Source organism: Amphiprion ocellaris, chromosome 20 (genome assembly GCF_022539595.1).
Source record: "Amphiprion ocellaris isolate individual 3 ecotype Okinawa chromosome 20, ASM2253959v1, whole genome shotgun sequence".
NCBI lineage: Eukaryota > Metazoa > Chordata > Actinopteri > Pomacentridae > Amphiprion > Amphiprion ocellaris.
This window is the reverse complement of record NC_072785.1, coordinates 15,638,292-15,654,522: the sequence shown is the minus strand read 5'-3', so window position 1 is coordinate 15,654,522 and position 16,231 is coordinate 15,638,292. Positions and strand designations below refer to the sequence as shown.

Genomic DNA, 16,231 nt, shown 5'->3' with positions numbered 1-16,231 from the left:
AGATCTGTAGCAATATTTTTATACTAGTTGACAAAGAATGGACCTTTTGTGTAGGTGTGAAGATGGTGGAGAGTCCCAGGCTCAGCAAAACAGTGCTGTGTCAAAATGGGAAGGGAGTTAGCTGCATTTTAGGGTTTTTATTTCAATGCCTGAGAGGCATCACAGGTACTTTTTCAAGAAGTTTGAAATGGGTCAGGATTGAATTCCCTATCACATATAGAAACTGTTCAGTTGATGTAATGCTAGGCGTAACACTAAACACGCTGGGAGTTGACAGGGAAGACTGCTAAACATATCCCAGGAGCCGTTTCTGTCCCATGTCAGTCACAGATATGTCTACAGAGTGCCTTTTAATAAAAACAAGTGGCATATATCTTACCATCTGATTGTAAAGCAATATAAAGTTGTCTGAATTTCAAGAAAAGGTGACTGTGAATGTGGGGATCATATGTCCTGACATGCACACAAACCGCACAGTATATCTCTCAGCAGTGTAGAGGCAGGAAACAGTAGAATTTCTTTGCTATTGTTTGTAAGAGGTGCAACCGTACACAACCGGCAGAATGACTTAAGCCATGAATGGGCTTGTCAGAGCAGTGCTGAATGAACAGCTTCAGATATGAGCTGTCATCCTATTTAACGTAACATGCTGGCACGATGAACTGCACTGTGACCTGTGGAATGTGTTAAGACTGTAAGCTCACTTCATGAATGTCAAGCCCCCAGAATGAAACAGGGTGGGCTTCAGGCTTCTTTATGCAGAGCTGGCATTTTCCAGGCAATAAAGGGGAAGGAGAAGAGAAGGAGGAGAGTGTCTGGGTGGGATGAGAGGGATGGGAGGGGCATATGTTCCTACGCTCCCATGCTGGTGAGCTGCTCCTGGTTCAGAAAAACAACCTCTAGTGGGATAATCTCCCAGCAGGGCGCTTAACACACACACACACACATCAATTTCCACTATTTTCAGCTATGACTTTCAATATTCACCTTGCTGCCTTTCACGGACACCATTAGACAGTGTGTTGACCCATTGAATTTGTGAATGTGAGACTTAGCGTTTCCATGGTAACTTTTGATGTCCATCAGCCATGACAAGGAAGATGTAATGTTACATTATACTGAAGGCATGATGTCAGTTTGCAATGTGTGCTTTCCCTACATGTCTCCTCTTTCCTCTCTTAGTGCATTCGAAGTAAAAGATCTGGAGCTTAGCCGGTAATTTTTTCCTCCTCTGTGCTGAAGCTGAAAAACGCATTCTTTAAATCTCTCTGCTGAGTCTGTCTGCCCATGTTTTGTGCGCTCCCACTTTCTAATCCACTCTTTTTTTTTTTGTGTCTGTCTTTGCTTATCTGTCTCCCTCTGCGGTTTAGGTGAAAGTGATGATGCGTATCTGTCCGTCTCTGGAGGCTGCAGACTCCTCAGAGTCTCAGTCCTTCTTGAAAGTGGACAGCAGGAAGAAGCAGCTGACCCTCTACGACCCTGCGTCCAGCCCACACTCCAGTTCGGGCCACAGGAGATCCGCCACTGTCGCCGTCCCAAAGATATTTGCCTTCGATGCTGTTTTTACCCAGGATGCCTCGCAAGTAAGGCACAGAATGTGTGTTTGTGTGTGTTTGGATGAGGGACTTTTTAAGGTGTCATGTGGGAATTCAGCCTCTCAAGGGCAAAGGGACGTCTTTATGCTCGCAGGGTGTGGCGAGGGGCTTAGAGAAAAAATGCCTGTCTTGGGTCAGGGGGCATTCTTACCAGTGTGGGCCTAACAGCTGGGCCTTTTAAGCCTTCTGAGGAATGACTTGAATCCACTCCACTTATATCTAACCTCTCCTTTCATAGAACAGCTATATCTAAGCTCTGCCCACACAGCAGGCATTCCCACTGAGATCAAAGCCAAAGGTCAGATATATGTTTACTATATTGTAACCTAGGAGTGGACCAGTTTAACTGTCTCTACAGGCTAGGACAAATGGAATAATTGGGTCTGTTACTCATGGCAAAATTTCTTGAAAATCTGAGGTCAAGCATTTTATGCATTTCCCCACAGTGCAGCGAACTCTAAATAACTCTGACAGTGGAGAAGATTGTCATCACAAGTGTAGGATGGCACTCCCATAGCGGTGAAAAGCTCAGATCTTCTATCATACCACCTACTTGGAGCAATTATTTTCCTAAGTAAGCTGCTGATATCTGAAGCCTAAATGTTTCTGCTGCAGAGCTGAGGCCAAGCTGCTAGATTGTGCCGCTGGGACGGCACTGCTGGTGGCTAACAGTAACAGCAAGCTGTTCTGCTGATAGAGGTCTTGTTTGCTGTGTGATGTATGGGGAAAGGGCCTCTGTTGCAGAAGCCTTGCCCCAGAGGACCCATGCTGAAACAGATTGCAAAAACAAGCCACACATTGCAGCACACACAAACTCACATAAACACACACGCACCTGAGTGATGAAAAATACCGAAAGCATTAATGTGATTTGGTGTAACCAATGACAAATAACTGTTTAGTTTATAGGATATCATTTCCGATTCATTGTTCTCAGTGTGCCTGTTTTACAGTATTTCTTGGACGTGGCTGACTTGTAAATTGACTGTAGCGGGGCTGTCTCTTTGTGTTTTCCACAGGCTGAGGTGTGCTCAGGGACAGTAGCTGAGGTCATCCAGTCCGTGGTGAATGGTGCAGACGGTTGCATCTTCTGCTTCGGCCAAGTCAAGCTCGGTAAGCCCCTTCACTGGCAACAGATTAGTCAAGTGCCTCTGTTATCCAAAGAAAAGTCTCATTGCTCTTTGTTAGCTGCACTTGATGTCCACAATTGGCTTAGCAGTGCACTGGGGTGAGTTAAGGAATTGAAGATTGGAAGAAAAGGAATGGGTAGTGAGCCTGGGGTGGGGGTGAGGGGTGAAGTGCTGCATCCAGGCTTCAGGGCTCAGTCTGTAATTAAAATCTTAGTAATTGGCCCGGCCAGTGCTTCTAGGCTGAAGGGCTTACTTTTCTCATGCTGCCGTTTCCACTACCTGTAATTCTCCACAGAATGTCTGCTGCTGGAATAGGTCCTTGGATTAGTGTTTGATTTTTATTTGGCAAGTACTGGATATTACCTCCGATCCCCCACATCAGTCATTATTAATTTTTTTCATCAGCAGTTGTTAAACACAATAACCTTCAGAAAATATCCAGTGTCAGTGTCTGTTTCTTTGTGAACTTTCTGCCCATTCCAAGCAGCTTGATGAAAGAAGTAAATTCAGTTTGAACATATAGTGAGTGTAGCTGACTTCCAGATACACGGCAATATTTCCATTTCCATCCCCCTCTCTCCTTTTCACACATCCCCAGGCAAGACATACACCATGATTGGCAAAGACAGCTCCACTCAGAGCCTAGGCATTGTGCCCTGTGCTATTTCTTGGCTCTTCAAGCTCATCAATGAGCGCAAGGAGAAGACGGGCACAAGATTCTCAGTCCGGGTGTCTGCGGTGGAAATTTTTGGAAAAGATGAGGAGCTGAAGGACTTGCTGTCTGAGGTGTCAACAGGCAGTCTGCAGGAAGGCCAGTCCCCGGGAATCCACCTGAGAGAGGATCCCATCTGTGGCACTCAGGTGAGACGTCTTCCATCACTCTCCTTTTTCTTTGTTCACTGATCCTTTCATTCTCTCTGCGGGTTATAAAGTATTAGTCTGTCTGAGTATTGATCTTTTTCTGTCTATGAGCTACCTATTCTTTTCCCAAAGATGTTTAAACTTCTAGTGAGCACAAGTGTGTATGTGAGTGTGCTTCTGTTTTATCTCTTCCTAGTCCATCTCGCTCAACTCTACCTGCTGTTGAAATCCTTTATATTTCCACCAAACCCATCTGTGGTATTGATGGCTTTCTTCTTACCTTTGTATTGACTCTTGTGTCAGCATCTATCAGCATCTATTACCCATGTGTTAGTGTCAGCCCCTTATAGCACAATAGAAGTATTATTGGGGGATGGTGAAGGACTGGAGGTTTGAAGGCGCTCACAGGTGTTGTTGTCAGATGTTGTTTTTTTGGGGATATGCATGGACTCTGACTTCAAAGACTGTGCATTTCTGTGAAGCTCCCTCTTGCTCTTCCTCTCCACAGCCACGCGCGGGCTCCCTTCATGATGCCCCCCCGCCTTCTATCTCTTCTACCTCCTCCTTTCTTTCCTGTATCCCATCACTACCGCCATCACATTGTGGTGAGGGAAGTGCCCCTGCCTCCTGCTCCACTATTACCTCTCCTAATCCTCCTCCCTCTGTGTGCATATCTTATGTTTTAATTGCCCCAATCTAATGGGCAAGAAATATGTGCCGGGGTCCAATTAACTGGCTCCCTTCTTTTTCACGGTGCCCTTTTTGCATCTATCCTCTGTTTCAAGCCCTATGTGGTCTCTTTTGCTCGCCCTAACCCTGGGCTCTGCCTGTTCCTCCCCCTGCAGCTCCAGAATCAGAGCGAGCTTCGTGCCCCGACCGCTGACAAAGCTGCCTTCTTCCTGGATGCAGCCATCGCTGCACGCAGCACCAGCAGACCAAATGCTGAAGAAGACGAGCGGCGCAACTCGCACATGCTGTTCACGCTGCACATTTACCAGTACCGCATGGAGAAGAGCGGCAAAGGCGGAAGTTAGTATTGCTGCATTGCTGTACCTACAAGTTCAGACCACTATTATATTTATAATAGAGAGTTAAACAGTGAAGCATATGTAAGCAAACATGTCAGGATAGGAAGTCCTAAAAAGAACTAGAAAATTAGGTTGATTGTGTGAGTTCTTTAAACATACATCTTTAAACGGCTTGATGGAATCGTTATGAGCAGGACAGCAGAAAATTACGGTGTTTAAAGTTTCAGTGGAAAATCATATGTTTATGGTTGACTTGGTTCTGGCCCCTGCAAGTCAAAAATTTGTTTGTATTTATGTGTTTTGCTTTGGCCAAGATAAAATTGAAGGTCTGAAACCTCACTGGCAGAAGATGTTTTGCTTCTGCTGCAGTAATAACATCCGTCACCCACACAGAATGTAAAAGCAATCTGCAATTTTTACACTGACAGCCAATTATATCTGAATTTTAAATCATCAGAAGGGGACTCTGACTGTTTCTGATAGTCAGTGAATTCTTTCATTTTCAAATGTCTAACCAAACATGTCTCTGTGTTCTCTTGCGTTACACATCTGGTGGGAGTTGACCAGTCTGGCTCTAATTTGAATCACTTGTGTGGGAATCTTACTCATAAATAATCGAGACAGCTAAGACAGAGCTGTGCCACTCCTGTCATCATGGCATTATGCGTGAGGAACTAGCTTCAGAGAGGGAGTGTCTCTGCTGTGCTCACCTGGTTGTTCTTCTGCCGTTGGCACAGTGTCAGGCGGACGGAGCAGGCTGCACCTCATCGACTTGGGGAGCTGTGAAAAGGTCCTGAGTAAAAGCAGAGACGGAGGGGGAGGCTTGTGTCTTTCCCTGAACGCACTGGGAAACGTCATAATGGCCTTAGCAAATGGAGCAAAGCATGTACCTTACAGGTAAGAAAACCGCCATTAGTTTTACTGTCGACTTTACTGTGTTTTAGCTTCTGAGAAGTTGTATCTATATGTTAATTCTTTCAGGCAAGTCACTGCATGTGCCGTCAACCTTGCAGGTTTGCTGTGTGACTATTTAGTTTGTTTAGTTAGCCTCATATAACAGCTTTCACCGGTGCTGCACAAGATTATATTATAGTCACTCAGGTATGAAAAGATTAATGACTTGTCATCTGGGAATGTTTTAGAGCTCAGAGAATATAAAACGGCTCCCTCCGGAGACACGTCTGCTACCTTTATCGTTGCTTTAAAATATTACTGTGCTGTTTGCTAATAACAGTGTATATGCACCCCATAGGGACAGCAAGCTTACAATGTTGTTGAGGGAGTCCCTTGGCAACATAAACTGTAGAACCACGATGATCGCCCACATCTCTGATTCCCCGGCCAACTATGCTGATTCACTCACCACTATCCAGCTGGCATCACGCATTCATCGCATGAGGAAGAAGAAATCTAAGGTACACCGATACACCGATTAGCACTGATAAATGTTGTTAAACATATGCAGTAATACACTGATAAATGAGCAATGTATGAAATTCCAGTGACAGCTGTTCATGGCACATTTTTCAATTGGACACAGGCATCAGGCAACTTGTTACAACCTTTATAAATCCTAATTGTGCTCTATTTAGTGTTGTTGATTGCTTATAAATAATAAATTCAGAGTAATTGTTTTTTTAACATTATATTTGAGCGGAGCTATTATAGAAATTACATTCCTAATGTGCATGTGCAACTTAGATTCATCATGGAATGTGCCATGATTTAAATCCCTAAATTTTTCTTCCCCCTCTAATTTTTGCAGCTGTTAAAACAAATGAATGTGTAAATGCCTCGGCAAATGAAATATTATTAGCACAGTAACTCAGAGCTAGTTTTTCTCAGCTCCTCAACACATAATCGTGTAATCAATACCACTGCCTAAGGAAGTGTGTAATGCTTTCTCTTGGATTATGGAAATATGTGCTCCAGATAATTGGGTGGAATGACAGCATGTATTCATTTGGTATTGGTCCCAGTCATGATTATAATGCAGTCCACATACAGCAATTTGTATTATTGACATTAATTTCTGTGTGACTATTGATGTGCACTTTTAACCTTTAGACAAATATTGACTCGTAATATCATAAAAATTAATATTTGCCCGAAAATTGATTTTACTGTGAAATGTTAAGATTTAAATGAACCATAAATTCTGGATTGAAATGGTTTGATAAAATGCGAAGATTGTTGCATTAATATTTTAAGCGGATAAAACCACATTACTGTCATCACTTAATGAGATCCTTTTCAAATGCGGAAAAGTCTAATGTCTACTTTAACTCTGCTTTGCAGTACGCATCCAGTTCATCTGGAGGTGAAAGTTCCTGTGAGGAAGGGAGGATCCGCCGGCCGCCCCACCTCAGGCCATTCCACCCTCGGACAGTAGCCCTGGACCCAGACCTGCCCTCCCTGCTCAGTGACCCAGACTACTCCTCCAGTAGTGAACAGTCTTGTGATACTGTTATTTACGTGGGGCCTGGGGGAGCTGCAATCTCAGACAGGGAGCTTAGTGACAATGAAGGCCCGCCTGCCTTTGTTCCAATCATCCCCTCCCTGAACAAGAAGAAGTCTGCAAAAGAGGGCCCCCTGGACAGAGACCAGTTCTTTAAATGCAACACGTTTGCTGAGCTGCAGGAGAGGCTGGAGTGTATAGATGGCAGTGAAGAACCCACTGCCTTTGTTGGGGAGGGCAAGCGATGCCAGGCTAGCCCCAAGACTGACAAATCCAAGGAGAGCCAAGGCTCTGTTTCACCAAAGACTGTAGCAAATATTTCTTACAGCCAAGAGGGCATCTCACCCAAACAATCTCCTAAGTCTGTCCCCACACCACCATCCTGCAGTCCCAACGCGAAATCTAAAGTGGACAATGCCAAGAGGCAATGCATACCTGGAGAAAGGGCGTCATCAGAGAATGTTCAAAATACATGCAGAACCAGTGCTGATGGTGAGAAGGCTTTGGTTTCTGAAATTCAGGCTAGTACAAACAAACTGGCAACTGCTGCAGCATCAAGCTCTGAGCCTGTGGTGAGGGAGAAGGTCTACTTCAACAAGAAAGCCTTGCCAAAGCCAGCCCCACCTCCTTCACAGCAGAGAGAGAATGCAGAGAATGAAGAAAGGTCCAGCACCAGAATGCCACCTGTGGGAATGAGTCACCAAGCTGTAAAAAGAAGGGACCCTTGCACTTCCCCTTTGCTCAGAGCTCCGGTAGAGGTGTGTCAGGTGCGCTCTACCTTGAGGGAAAGATGCCTGGATCGAGACATCCTTCGAGCTACTGTCACCCTGCAGCAGCCTGTGGAGTTGAATGGAGAGGATGAGCTGGTGTTCACTGTGGTGGAGGAGTTGTCTATAGGCAGTATTGTAGATAAGGGTCGGCCATCAAGCATTATCAGCTTTAACAGTGACTGCTCCCTTCAGGCCCTGGCTTCTGGTTCCCGACCTGTCAGCATCATTAGCAGCATCAATGATGAATTTGATGCCTACACATCAGCTGTAGGAGGATCAGAGGTGAACATTGCGGTGGTCACACCCCTTCAGGAGGGTGCAATGGAGTGTATAGACAACAGGGGTTCATCTATCAGCTCTTGGCTGAGCGAGATCAGTGTCTGCACCTTGGAAAGTGAAGGAGCTCATTCTACAGATGTCTTCCTTCCACAGGCCAAACACATGGGACCAGAGGCCAATTTTTACTTTGATTCCCTGGACATGTTTCATTGTGTGTCCTCTCCTAGAGAAGCCAAGAACTCCTTGAATGACAGTGGATTTAGTTTTTCTGAACTAGACAGTGATAGTGCTGCCTCAAGCAAACTATCATTGACAAAGTGCCCCCCATCACCAGAGTCAGCAAAAGGTTCCCTCATATTCACATCTAAAATAACTAAAGCTCACTCACTCAGCTCCTCCCCACTTCCACAAGGCCCCTCCATAGTCCACTCCAGTCTTCCTAGGAAGATTAAACCTACCTCATCCATCTCCCATAGTAGTAGCAGTAGCAGCAGCAGCAGCAGCAGAGAACCACCAAGGCAAGAAGGTAAGCAGGAGGATCCTTGGCAGCGCGTTGACAACAACTCGGAACCTCAGTTTTCTGACTCTAGCAGCACCAGCAAATTTCTCAGAAATCCCCCCAGTGGCATTCCTTCCTGCAAAACATCCAACAACTGCAACAGCGTACCTCGCCCACCCAAGGTACAGGGGTCTACCTCATCCCAGAGGGTGGTCGATGGCTGTGAGAAGTCAGCCAGTAAGAATCCACCCAGCAAAATGCCTCAGCTGAGACGAGGTGCGACTACCCTGGGTACAGTACCAGTCATCCATTCCTCCACAGACTACAAGGGAACCCAAGACATTATTGCATCAACCACAAGCCTTAAATTCTCCTCTCTGGGGAAAAACAACAAGGCTAACTCACAGAAAGCGAGCAATCTCCCTAAACCTGGCTGCACCTCGCCTCCTCCCCCTCCAGTGAGAAAGTCCAGTCTTGACCATAAGACAAAGACCCTGCTGCCCCAAAGTGCCTTAAGGTCAGCATATGGGGAAGCAGGGAGGACCTCTGGAGCAAGGGCAGCGGTATCAGAGGATGAGCTTGAGGTACGTCACAGAATAGACTCTGCCAGTTTCAAAACCTCCAGCCTCAACACAGCCAAAGTTACCTCCAGCCTGAAGGCCAAAGGGCCGAGAGGAGAGACTGTACAGCATTACGGCAGTCAAATGTCACTGGAAAGGTGTGAAAGTCTGTCCTTGTCGGGTTCCAGAGCAGCGCTTAGTAGGGAGAATAGTGGGGCAAGTCTGGGGAGCAGCAGTAGCAAATCCAGCAAGTCCATTCCGAGATTTGGTATTCCTAATTCATCCAGCTCTCCTATAGCTACCTGTCCCTCTTCCCCAAGTGGAGGAAATGTTAGCAAACCTGGCCAAGTAAAAGCTTCTGTAAATCCCAGAGCTTTAGGAGCAGCTAATGGCAGTAAGGCACGCTCACTGTCAGCCAACAGCTCCAAGGGTCTAAGCTCCTCCACAAAATCTTTGGCTGCTCCTGTGACCAAAAACACCAATGCCAACCTCCCTCCATCAGGACGAACATCTGCCCCTCGATCCACTGTTGCTGTCACCAACAAGCCTGGAAGAGGAACAATAATGGGCACAAAGCAGGCCATTAGGGCTGCAAATAGCCGTGTGAGTGAACTGGCAACGGGCAACATATCAGGCAAACACGTGAGAGGTTCAGGAGATTCAGACAGCGGGAATGACAGTGGGGTGAACGTGAGTGATGACAAATCCCCCATAGCCATGCTGCCTTCTCCATACAGTAAAATCACAGCACCCAGGCGGCCTCAACGCTACAGCAGTGGCCACGGCAGTGACAACAGCAGTGTGCTGAGCGGGGAGTTGCCTCCAGCTATGGGCCGCACAGCTCTGTTCTACCACAGCGGTGGCAGCAGCGGATATGAAAGCATGATCCGAGACAGTGAAGCCACAGGCAGCGCTTCCTCCGCCCACGACTCCATGAGTGAGAGCGGAATTTCATCTTCAGGCAAAGCAAGGAGCTCCAAGTACCCCAAGAAGAGAGCAAATGGTGAGAAACTAAGTCGGGTTTGGGGGTTTGTTTTCTCATGAAAATACACACTTTGAAATTACTGCTCTCTCAGAGGAAATTAACCATAACTAACGTATGAATCCATTTCTGTTATAGTCACTAATTGATATTTCATTTAATTTCCCCTCCTCCTGAATAAGCAGCATACATTATTCATACACATACGTGAAAATATTAATGAGTGTTTCAAACAATATAATTTGGAACAGTGTGAAAATCATATAAGATGAACTGAACACAAGCACCCAAACCATGTTCTTGTCTTGAATGCATGTGCATTAAACCAACCTTTCTTAATGTATTCGGGTTGTGGGAATACACAGGAGCAACTCGCAAAACCCTCATACATATGCAGTCACCACAACTGGGCCATACTGTGTAAAGTCTTGAATCATTTTATACCTCAGAATGATAATCCTACACATTTTTTCATAGATCTCAGCAGACATTGTATGTCAGAAACATAAGTGGTACCATTCTAACTGTATGTATGGCTTTCTAGGCTTCCAGAGAAGACGGCTGATCCCAGCACCCATGCCAGACACCTCATCCCTGGGGAAGAAGGTGGGCACAGCAGGTCAGTGGGTGGACTTGCCTCCCATGTCAGGACAGCTGAAGGAACCCTTTGAGATCAAGGTGTATGAGATCGATGATGTGGAACGGCTCCAAAGGCGGCGTCAGGAGGAAACCACAGAGGTGAGCAGGGAGTCACTCCTGACTTGTTCTACATGGTGGTTCATCTTGCTGAAGTTGTTCTAGATAATGTAATGTCTGGGTCGAGGTCTTGTGAATCCCACTTACTAAGCCTCGGCACTATTTCGCATGTGCAACATAGATGCCACGAATGCTCAAGATGTGCCACATCGACTTACGTTGTGGGAATTTCTTAGCTCCCTTCTTCCCAGTTTCTTTTTAAAGATCAGGACAGGAATAATATGTCCCAGACGTCTGACCTTCAGTCAGCTCACTGACAAATCCTGGAGTTAAAACGTCTGTGTTCAGATTCCCAGAGCTTGGTATTTTGGCAGCGCTCCTCACGAATGCCAAGAGTTCAGGAGGCAATTACTGACGAGGGTTAATTGGTTTGACTATGAGTGATGACTCGATTTACTGCTGACGATGGTGGTGCTGATATGGAGTGGTCTAGGAATGAAAAATAATATGGGGATGAAAAGATTGATCAAGGAATGTGTGATGAATGCAAGGACACCAAACACCACCCCAAATCACTTCATCGCTAGCACTCATCACTGGCTGTCTGATGGCTTTTTATGACTAACTCCTCCTCTGTGAATCATTAAATACTCCCACAAGTTAAGTGCAGCCAGAAAGGATTTTTGTAGAGAAGATAATAAATCAGCTATAGGTGGTAATTTTATTTACAATCAATTAGGAAAAAATTATCTTTAATCTTTCTCCCCCAGCCATCACTACCTGAATGACAGATCATTAATTGCTTTTCCATGACTGCCTTTTGCTATTATGAAATGATGTACATGTGGGCAGCATTGGTGTATATTAACATAGTGTTCACATACTGTGAACGTGTGCAGTTCATATATCAATGTCGTTCAGCATGCTAACTTATACAATCTGTTTTTTTCCCCAATCTTGTCTTCAGCAACCATTCCAAGATGTTGACAAAGTGAGTTCATTTTTCAAAAATCTTGATGTTTTTATTCAATTATACATAGCTACTTCATTATAGCATTTTAACTTAACAGTTTAAACCGGACTGGGTCATAAAACAAAACATACAAGTTGTATATTTGACATTTCACTTGAAGACTTTAACAGGTAGTCACTTTTTAAACCCTCTGTTGATAGCTTACTTTCAGTGAGAGCCTAAATAGTTGCAGTGCTTAATAATCTCTTTTCTCTCTCAGGGTCTGCTGTATTTTAATAATAAGCTGAAGATGCTGGAGAGAAGGCAACAGCAAGTGAGGGATCTGAGGGCAAAGCATCAAGTGTTGTTGGAGGAGCTGGAAGACACCAAGGTGCGACTGATGATGGACCCTAGCAAGTGGATAGGAGAGTGTAAGTATCTGCTAATATCCTTCAATTATAAGTCTTCTGAAACCACATGACTAAACATTATTTTCCCATTTCAACAGTTGAGGTGGACCAGAATTTGGATAAAGAGTCTCCAGAATACCTGGAGGCCTTGGCGCAGGCCACGGAGGAGCTGGAGTTCTGTGTCAACCTGTGCAAGTCCCATGTCATGATGGTGACCTGCTTTGACATCAGCATGTCAGCGTCTGGCACTCAGGAGGGGCTGCGTGAAGTCGAAGTCTGAGGACAAAAGAAAGTAGACGTGGAAAAGGCAGAGGAAGTGAGAAAATAAAGGAAGTTGAAATGTAGCAGTCAGTGTAGGAATATCACTGGAATGAAGAACATGAGACAGAGGAGAGATGAGAGTGGATCTTTACATGAGAACAGAGGAAATTTTGACCACCTTGCTACAGTGCCTCGTTGTCCAGGACATGGAGGAGAAATGAAACGTGAGCACAAATGCTGTTGCCTCTGTGGCAAGGCAGTGGCCATCACTCACTCAAGAGTCAATGAACAACACCTGGAAGTGCCTTTTCATTGTTTTGTTTTTAGTCATTATTTTTCATATGGTGCAGGTATCTTAAGCATACCTGCACAAACCCTGAACATATTGCTTTTAAGAAAAATATTTTATATTGCATTGTATAGTGTATTTAAATGAATATGTGGTGTGTACAAACATCCTTTAAAGGGAAAACATAAAGAAAAAAGAAAAAGCAATAAGCTAATGTTATTGCGCTCCCAGACTTTGCCTTTTCTCTTGTTTCAAACCTCAGTCAGCATTTTATCCATGTTCATTCAGCCTCTTGCGCCTTATGTTAACTCTCTGGTTCTGTAGTTTTCTAGATTTTCAAACTGGACTATGTTACTTCATCAAGGACTGCATTTGCTGTTATCACTCATCTCCTGCCAGCTGGCCTGTGAAAGCTTGCAGGGTAGAGTGAATGTTTTTCCCCCCAGTTGCCTTGATCAAAATGGGTCTCAGTGGATGCACTAAGGTAGAGCAGCAGTGATGTTGGGGACGAAGAGCTCATTCAAACTGTGCTTGCCCGTGTTTATCTCACTGAAAATGAGAGATTAAGCCAAAACATATCAATCAGAGGGGCACTGTGATGGACAGTGTGCGATTATTCTTGATTCAGCCATTCTCTCTGGTGCCTCAGTATGTGCTCATGCAACCCTGAGAGACTTAACCTCCCCTTCACTTGCCTACAATGATAGTATGATGAACGGTTACACTGATAGCGATGCTCATCAGTGAGCCCAGTTTTTCTCCAAATGTGCTTGGACTGGTGGCTTTCATATACTGTAAAACAAAGGGGCACAGATGAGACAGCACAAGTCTGCCAGCCTCTAATGCAGTACTTTCTCCAAGCACAACCAAGCCTCGGCTCTATGCATTCCACTACATTTACTGCAAAACCTCAATACAGACTTAAGGGCACACAGTCTGGCCTCTTTAGTCCCCTACTCTTTTTTTAAACGGGCAAATTAACGGCACCGATTTCGTGTCTCAAAGACTCCAGATTTGTTAGTTTTTCCACAAAAGGATGCAGTGAATGAGAGCAAACGATCGTGGCATTGTTTAGCAGAATCAATCATGATATCAGCTCTTTGTAGCTACAGAATGTGCTTATGAATCAAACAGCTGACGCAGAGAGAACAAAGATGATCGGTGAAAATGATTGTTAAGAAAAACAAACTGGCTTTGATGTATCGTGGTGTGTTCGATTTCTATATCTATGACAAATATGACTTTGTTTTCTTTCTTTTACAAAGATGTACTCTCTCAGGCCCTCTCTGAAGATGCTGCATGAGATTTTTTAATCATTTTTAAGGATGATTTCTACTCCATTTTTACCATTCTAATTTTTTACAATAATTTCAGTTTTCACTAAGGTGGGGTTAGGTTCATAAATTAAATAACTATTACCAAACCAAGACCTTTTTCCAAGAAATTATTATATGTAAGGTCATATTTCATATCAAAACCCATATTTTCTAATATCTTTGTTTTTGTATAGGATTTTCAAACCCTGTGTATAAATGTATTATATGGCAGCTTGTGTTTTACTTTTACAGTACCTGTGAATAAAATGTTTCTTCTTACTCAGTGATTCAAAGTTCAATATTTTTCAACAGTTCTTACAATCATGAAAGTGTTCGTTTGTATTCCATTGCAGAGAATGAAATATTTATTGCAGTGGCTTTGCCATAAGATCACAAGAATACAGTCACATGCCCAGTCTACTTGTTCATTTGTTTATTTTATTAGAATTTTTCTTCTCCAAAACCGCAATCAACAACTTGATAATGAGAACTGAGCAGTGTGAAGTGAATCATTTATGAATTATGAACTCCTGCTAAGTTTACCATTATTTTAAAGTGCCCTCTGCTTTAGTTAAATTACAGATAACTTGTAAAATCATCATTATTTAAAGAAATGTAAATACAACCCACATCAAACATCTGCATTTCTACAAATGGTAATTTCTTCATTAACAACATTTGACCATAAAAGTACACTTTCTAAAGCAATATCAGTAATAATGTGAATATTTTCCAGATATTTGCCATTATTTGAAAGAAAATTATGTATATTAAGGATTGAAAAATAGTAAATAATTATTTTATAGCTTTCATTTTTTGTTAAATGACAGATATTTGGTAAAATCAAAGAAAAAAGTATTCATTCACTTGTTGACTAGAAAAACAACAAAAAAGAAAAATGTTCAAATCAAGCATCTGTATTTTCACACAGTAATTTGCTCTTTCACAATATGTAGCCATAAACTTTGTTTCACTGCATTTAAATCCAATAATAAAAAATTTAAAAACTAACAACAAAAACAAAACAATATTTTACAGATATTTGTCAAAGTTTCCATTCATTTTTTTTTAAACCACTTTTTTCCTGGAACACTTACTGACAGATTTTAACCATTTTGAGTTTTTCAGTTGTTTATTTTTTTTTTTTTACAGTGTGTATAATCAAATTAAGGGGTTTGTAATACAAACCGTAACATAATAGTCTGTATATATTAATATATAACCTTGTATATTGAGTTGTGGAGTATTTGGGCATATAAAGTTGTTGCATCATATTAGAAAATGCTGTGTAAATATCCACAGCAATGTTTCTAACTGATTCTGAATATATAAATACAGTTGAGCGTTTCATAACAGAACCTGTTTTTTTTCCCTATAAATGCCCATATAAGGAAACGCATCCACACAGGTGTGGCAGTTTGCCTGATGAAGACTGTGGGTGTGTCACGTGGTTGACTCCCTGTTACACCTGTGCACATTGCGGCTAACATTGTCATAGCATGAGGCTAAATTAGGTAATGTTAACAGCGGTTTTTGTGGGTTAGCCAAAGTAACAGCGACCGTTTTTCAGAAAAGAAATTTGCTCGGCAGCTTAATTTTGGCCACGGGACAGGAAAACACATCTCACAGCAAATGGACTGGCGACGGCATGAAACTCTGAGATGCATTTATGAATTTAACAACAAAACCGAAGCTAACTACACGGCTACTACGAGAGGTAGGTGAGCAAATATAGCCCGTATATCAATATATGCATAGGTAATGTAGCTAGCTTGCTGTATTGGTGCACTGCTGTTTGGCTACTTCCTTTGATAGCTCACCATGAGCGGAAGTCTAATCAGCCTGGATTTAAAACACTTGTGCAGATGATGTCCGCATAAGCGGCGACGCTTAAGGTCAACAATTTGACATTAACAAAAAAAATTAAGAAATAAAATCTTACCGTGACGATTTCCCCAGCAGACTACTTGTAATAAGACATGATTAGTTTGTACAAGTGTTTTAGACTTTATTATTAAATATGCAAATTAGGTGATTGAACCTCTAACTAAAACCACATAATGACTCCAAAGTCGATGATACTAGGATTGTCATTATTTATATTTGTTGGTCTGAATTATTCTATACAAAATGGTGTATGGTGGT

General features: G+C 43.1%; 1 protein-coding gene and 1 long non-coding RNA gene across 7 annotated transcripts in view; both read left to right on the top strand.

Annotated features, from left to right (window-relative positions):
- kif26ab (kinesin family member 26Ab) overlaps nucleotides 1–14,365 on the top strand; it is a 69,999-nt gene extending 55,634 nt beyond the window's left edge. For all 4 annotated transcript variants that reach the window (XM_035955351.2, XM_023285938.3, XM_035955352.2 and 1 more), the window contains 11 exons: nucleotides 1,371–1,583; nucleotides 2,615–2,708; nucleotides 3,324–3,586; nucleotides 4,432–4,615; nucleotides 5,352–5,511; nucleotides 5,867–6,029; nucleotides 6,913–10,183; nucleotides 10,707–10,900; nucleotides 11,826–11,849; nucleotides 12,091–12,241; nucleotides 12,319–14,365. In XM_035955351.2, the coding sequence (XP_035811244.2) occupies nucleotides 1,371–1,583; nucleotides 2,615–2,708; nucleotides 3,324–3,586; nucleotides 4,432–4,615; nucleotides 5,352–5,511; nucleotides 5,867–6,029; nucleotides 6,913–10,183; nucleotides 10,707–10,900; nucleotides 11,826–11,849; nucleotides 12,091–12,241; nucleotides 12,319–12,500 (4,899 nt within the window). In that variant the 3' untranslated portion in view covers nucleotides 12,501–14,365. The remainder of the gene's footprint in view (nucleotides 1–1,370; nucleotides 1,584–2,614; nucleotides 2,709–3,323; nucleotides 3,587–4,431; nucleotides 4,616–5,351; nucleotides 5,512–5,866; nucleotides 6,030–6,912; nucleotides 10,184–10,706; nucleotides 10,901–11,825; nucleotides 11,850–12,090; nucleotides 12,242–12,318) is intronic.
- Nucleotides 14,366–15,528: 1,163 nt separating this feature from the next.
- Nucleotides 15,529–16,231, top strand: part of LOC111578966 (uncharacterized) — a 38,892-nt gene continuing 38,189 nt past the window's right edge. For all 3 annotated transcript variants that reach the window (XR_008600047.1, XR_002747037.2, XR_002747038.2), the window contains exon 1: nucleotides 15,529–15,803. This is a non-coding gene — a long non-coding RNA (uncharacterized LOC111578966). The remainder of the gene's footprint in view (nucleotides 15,804–16,231) is intronic.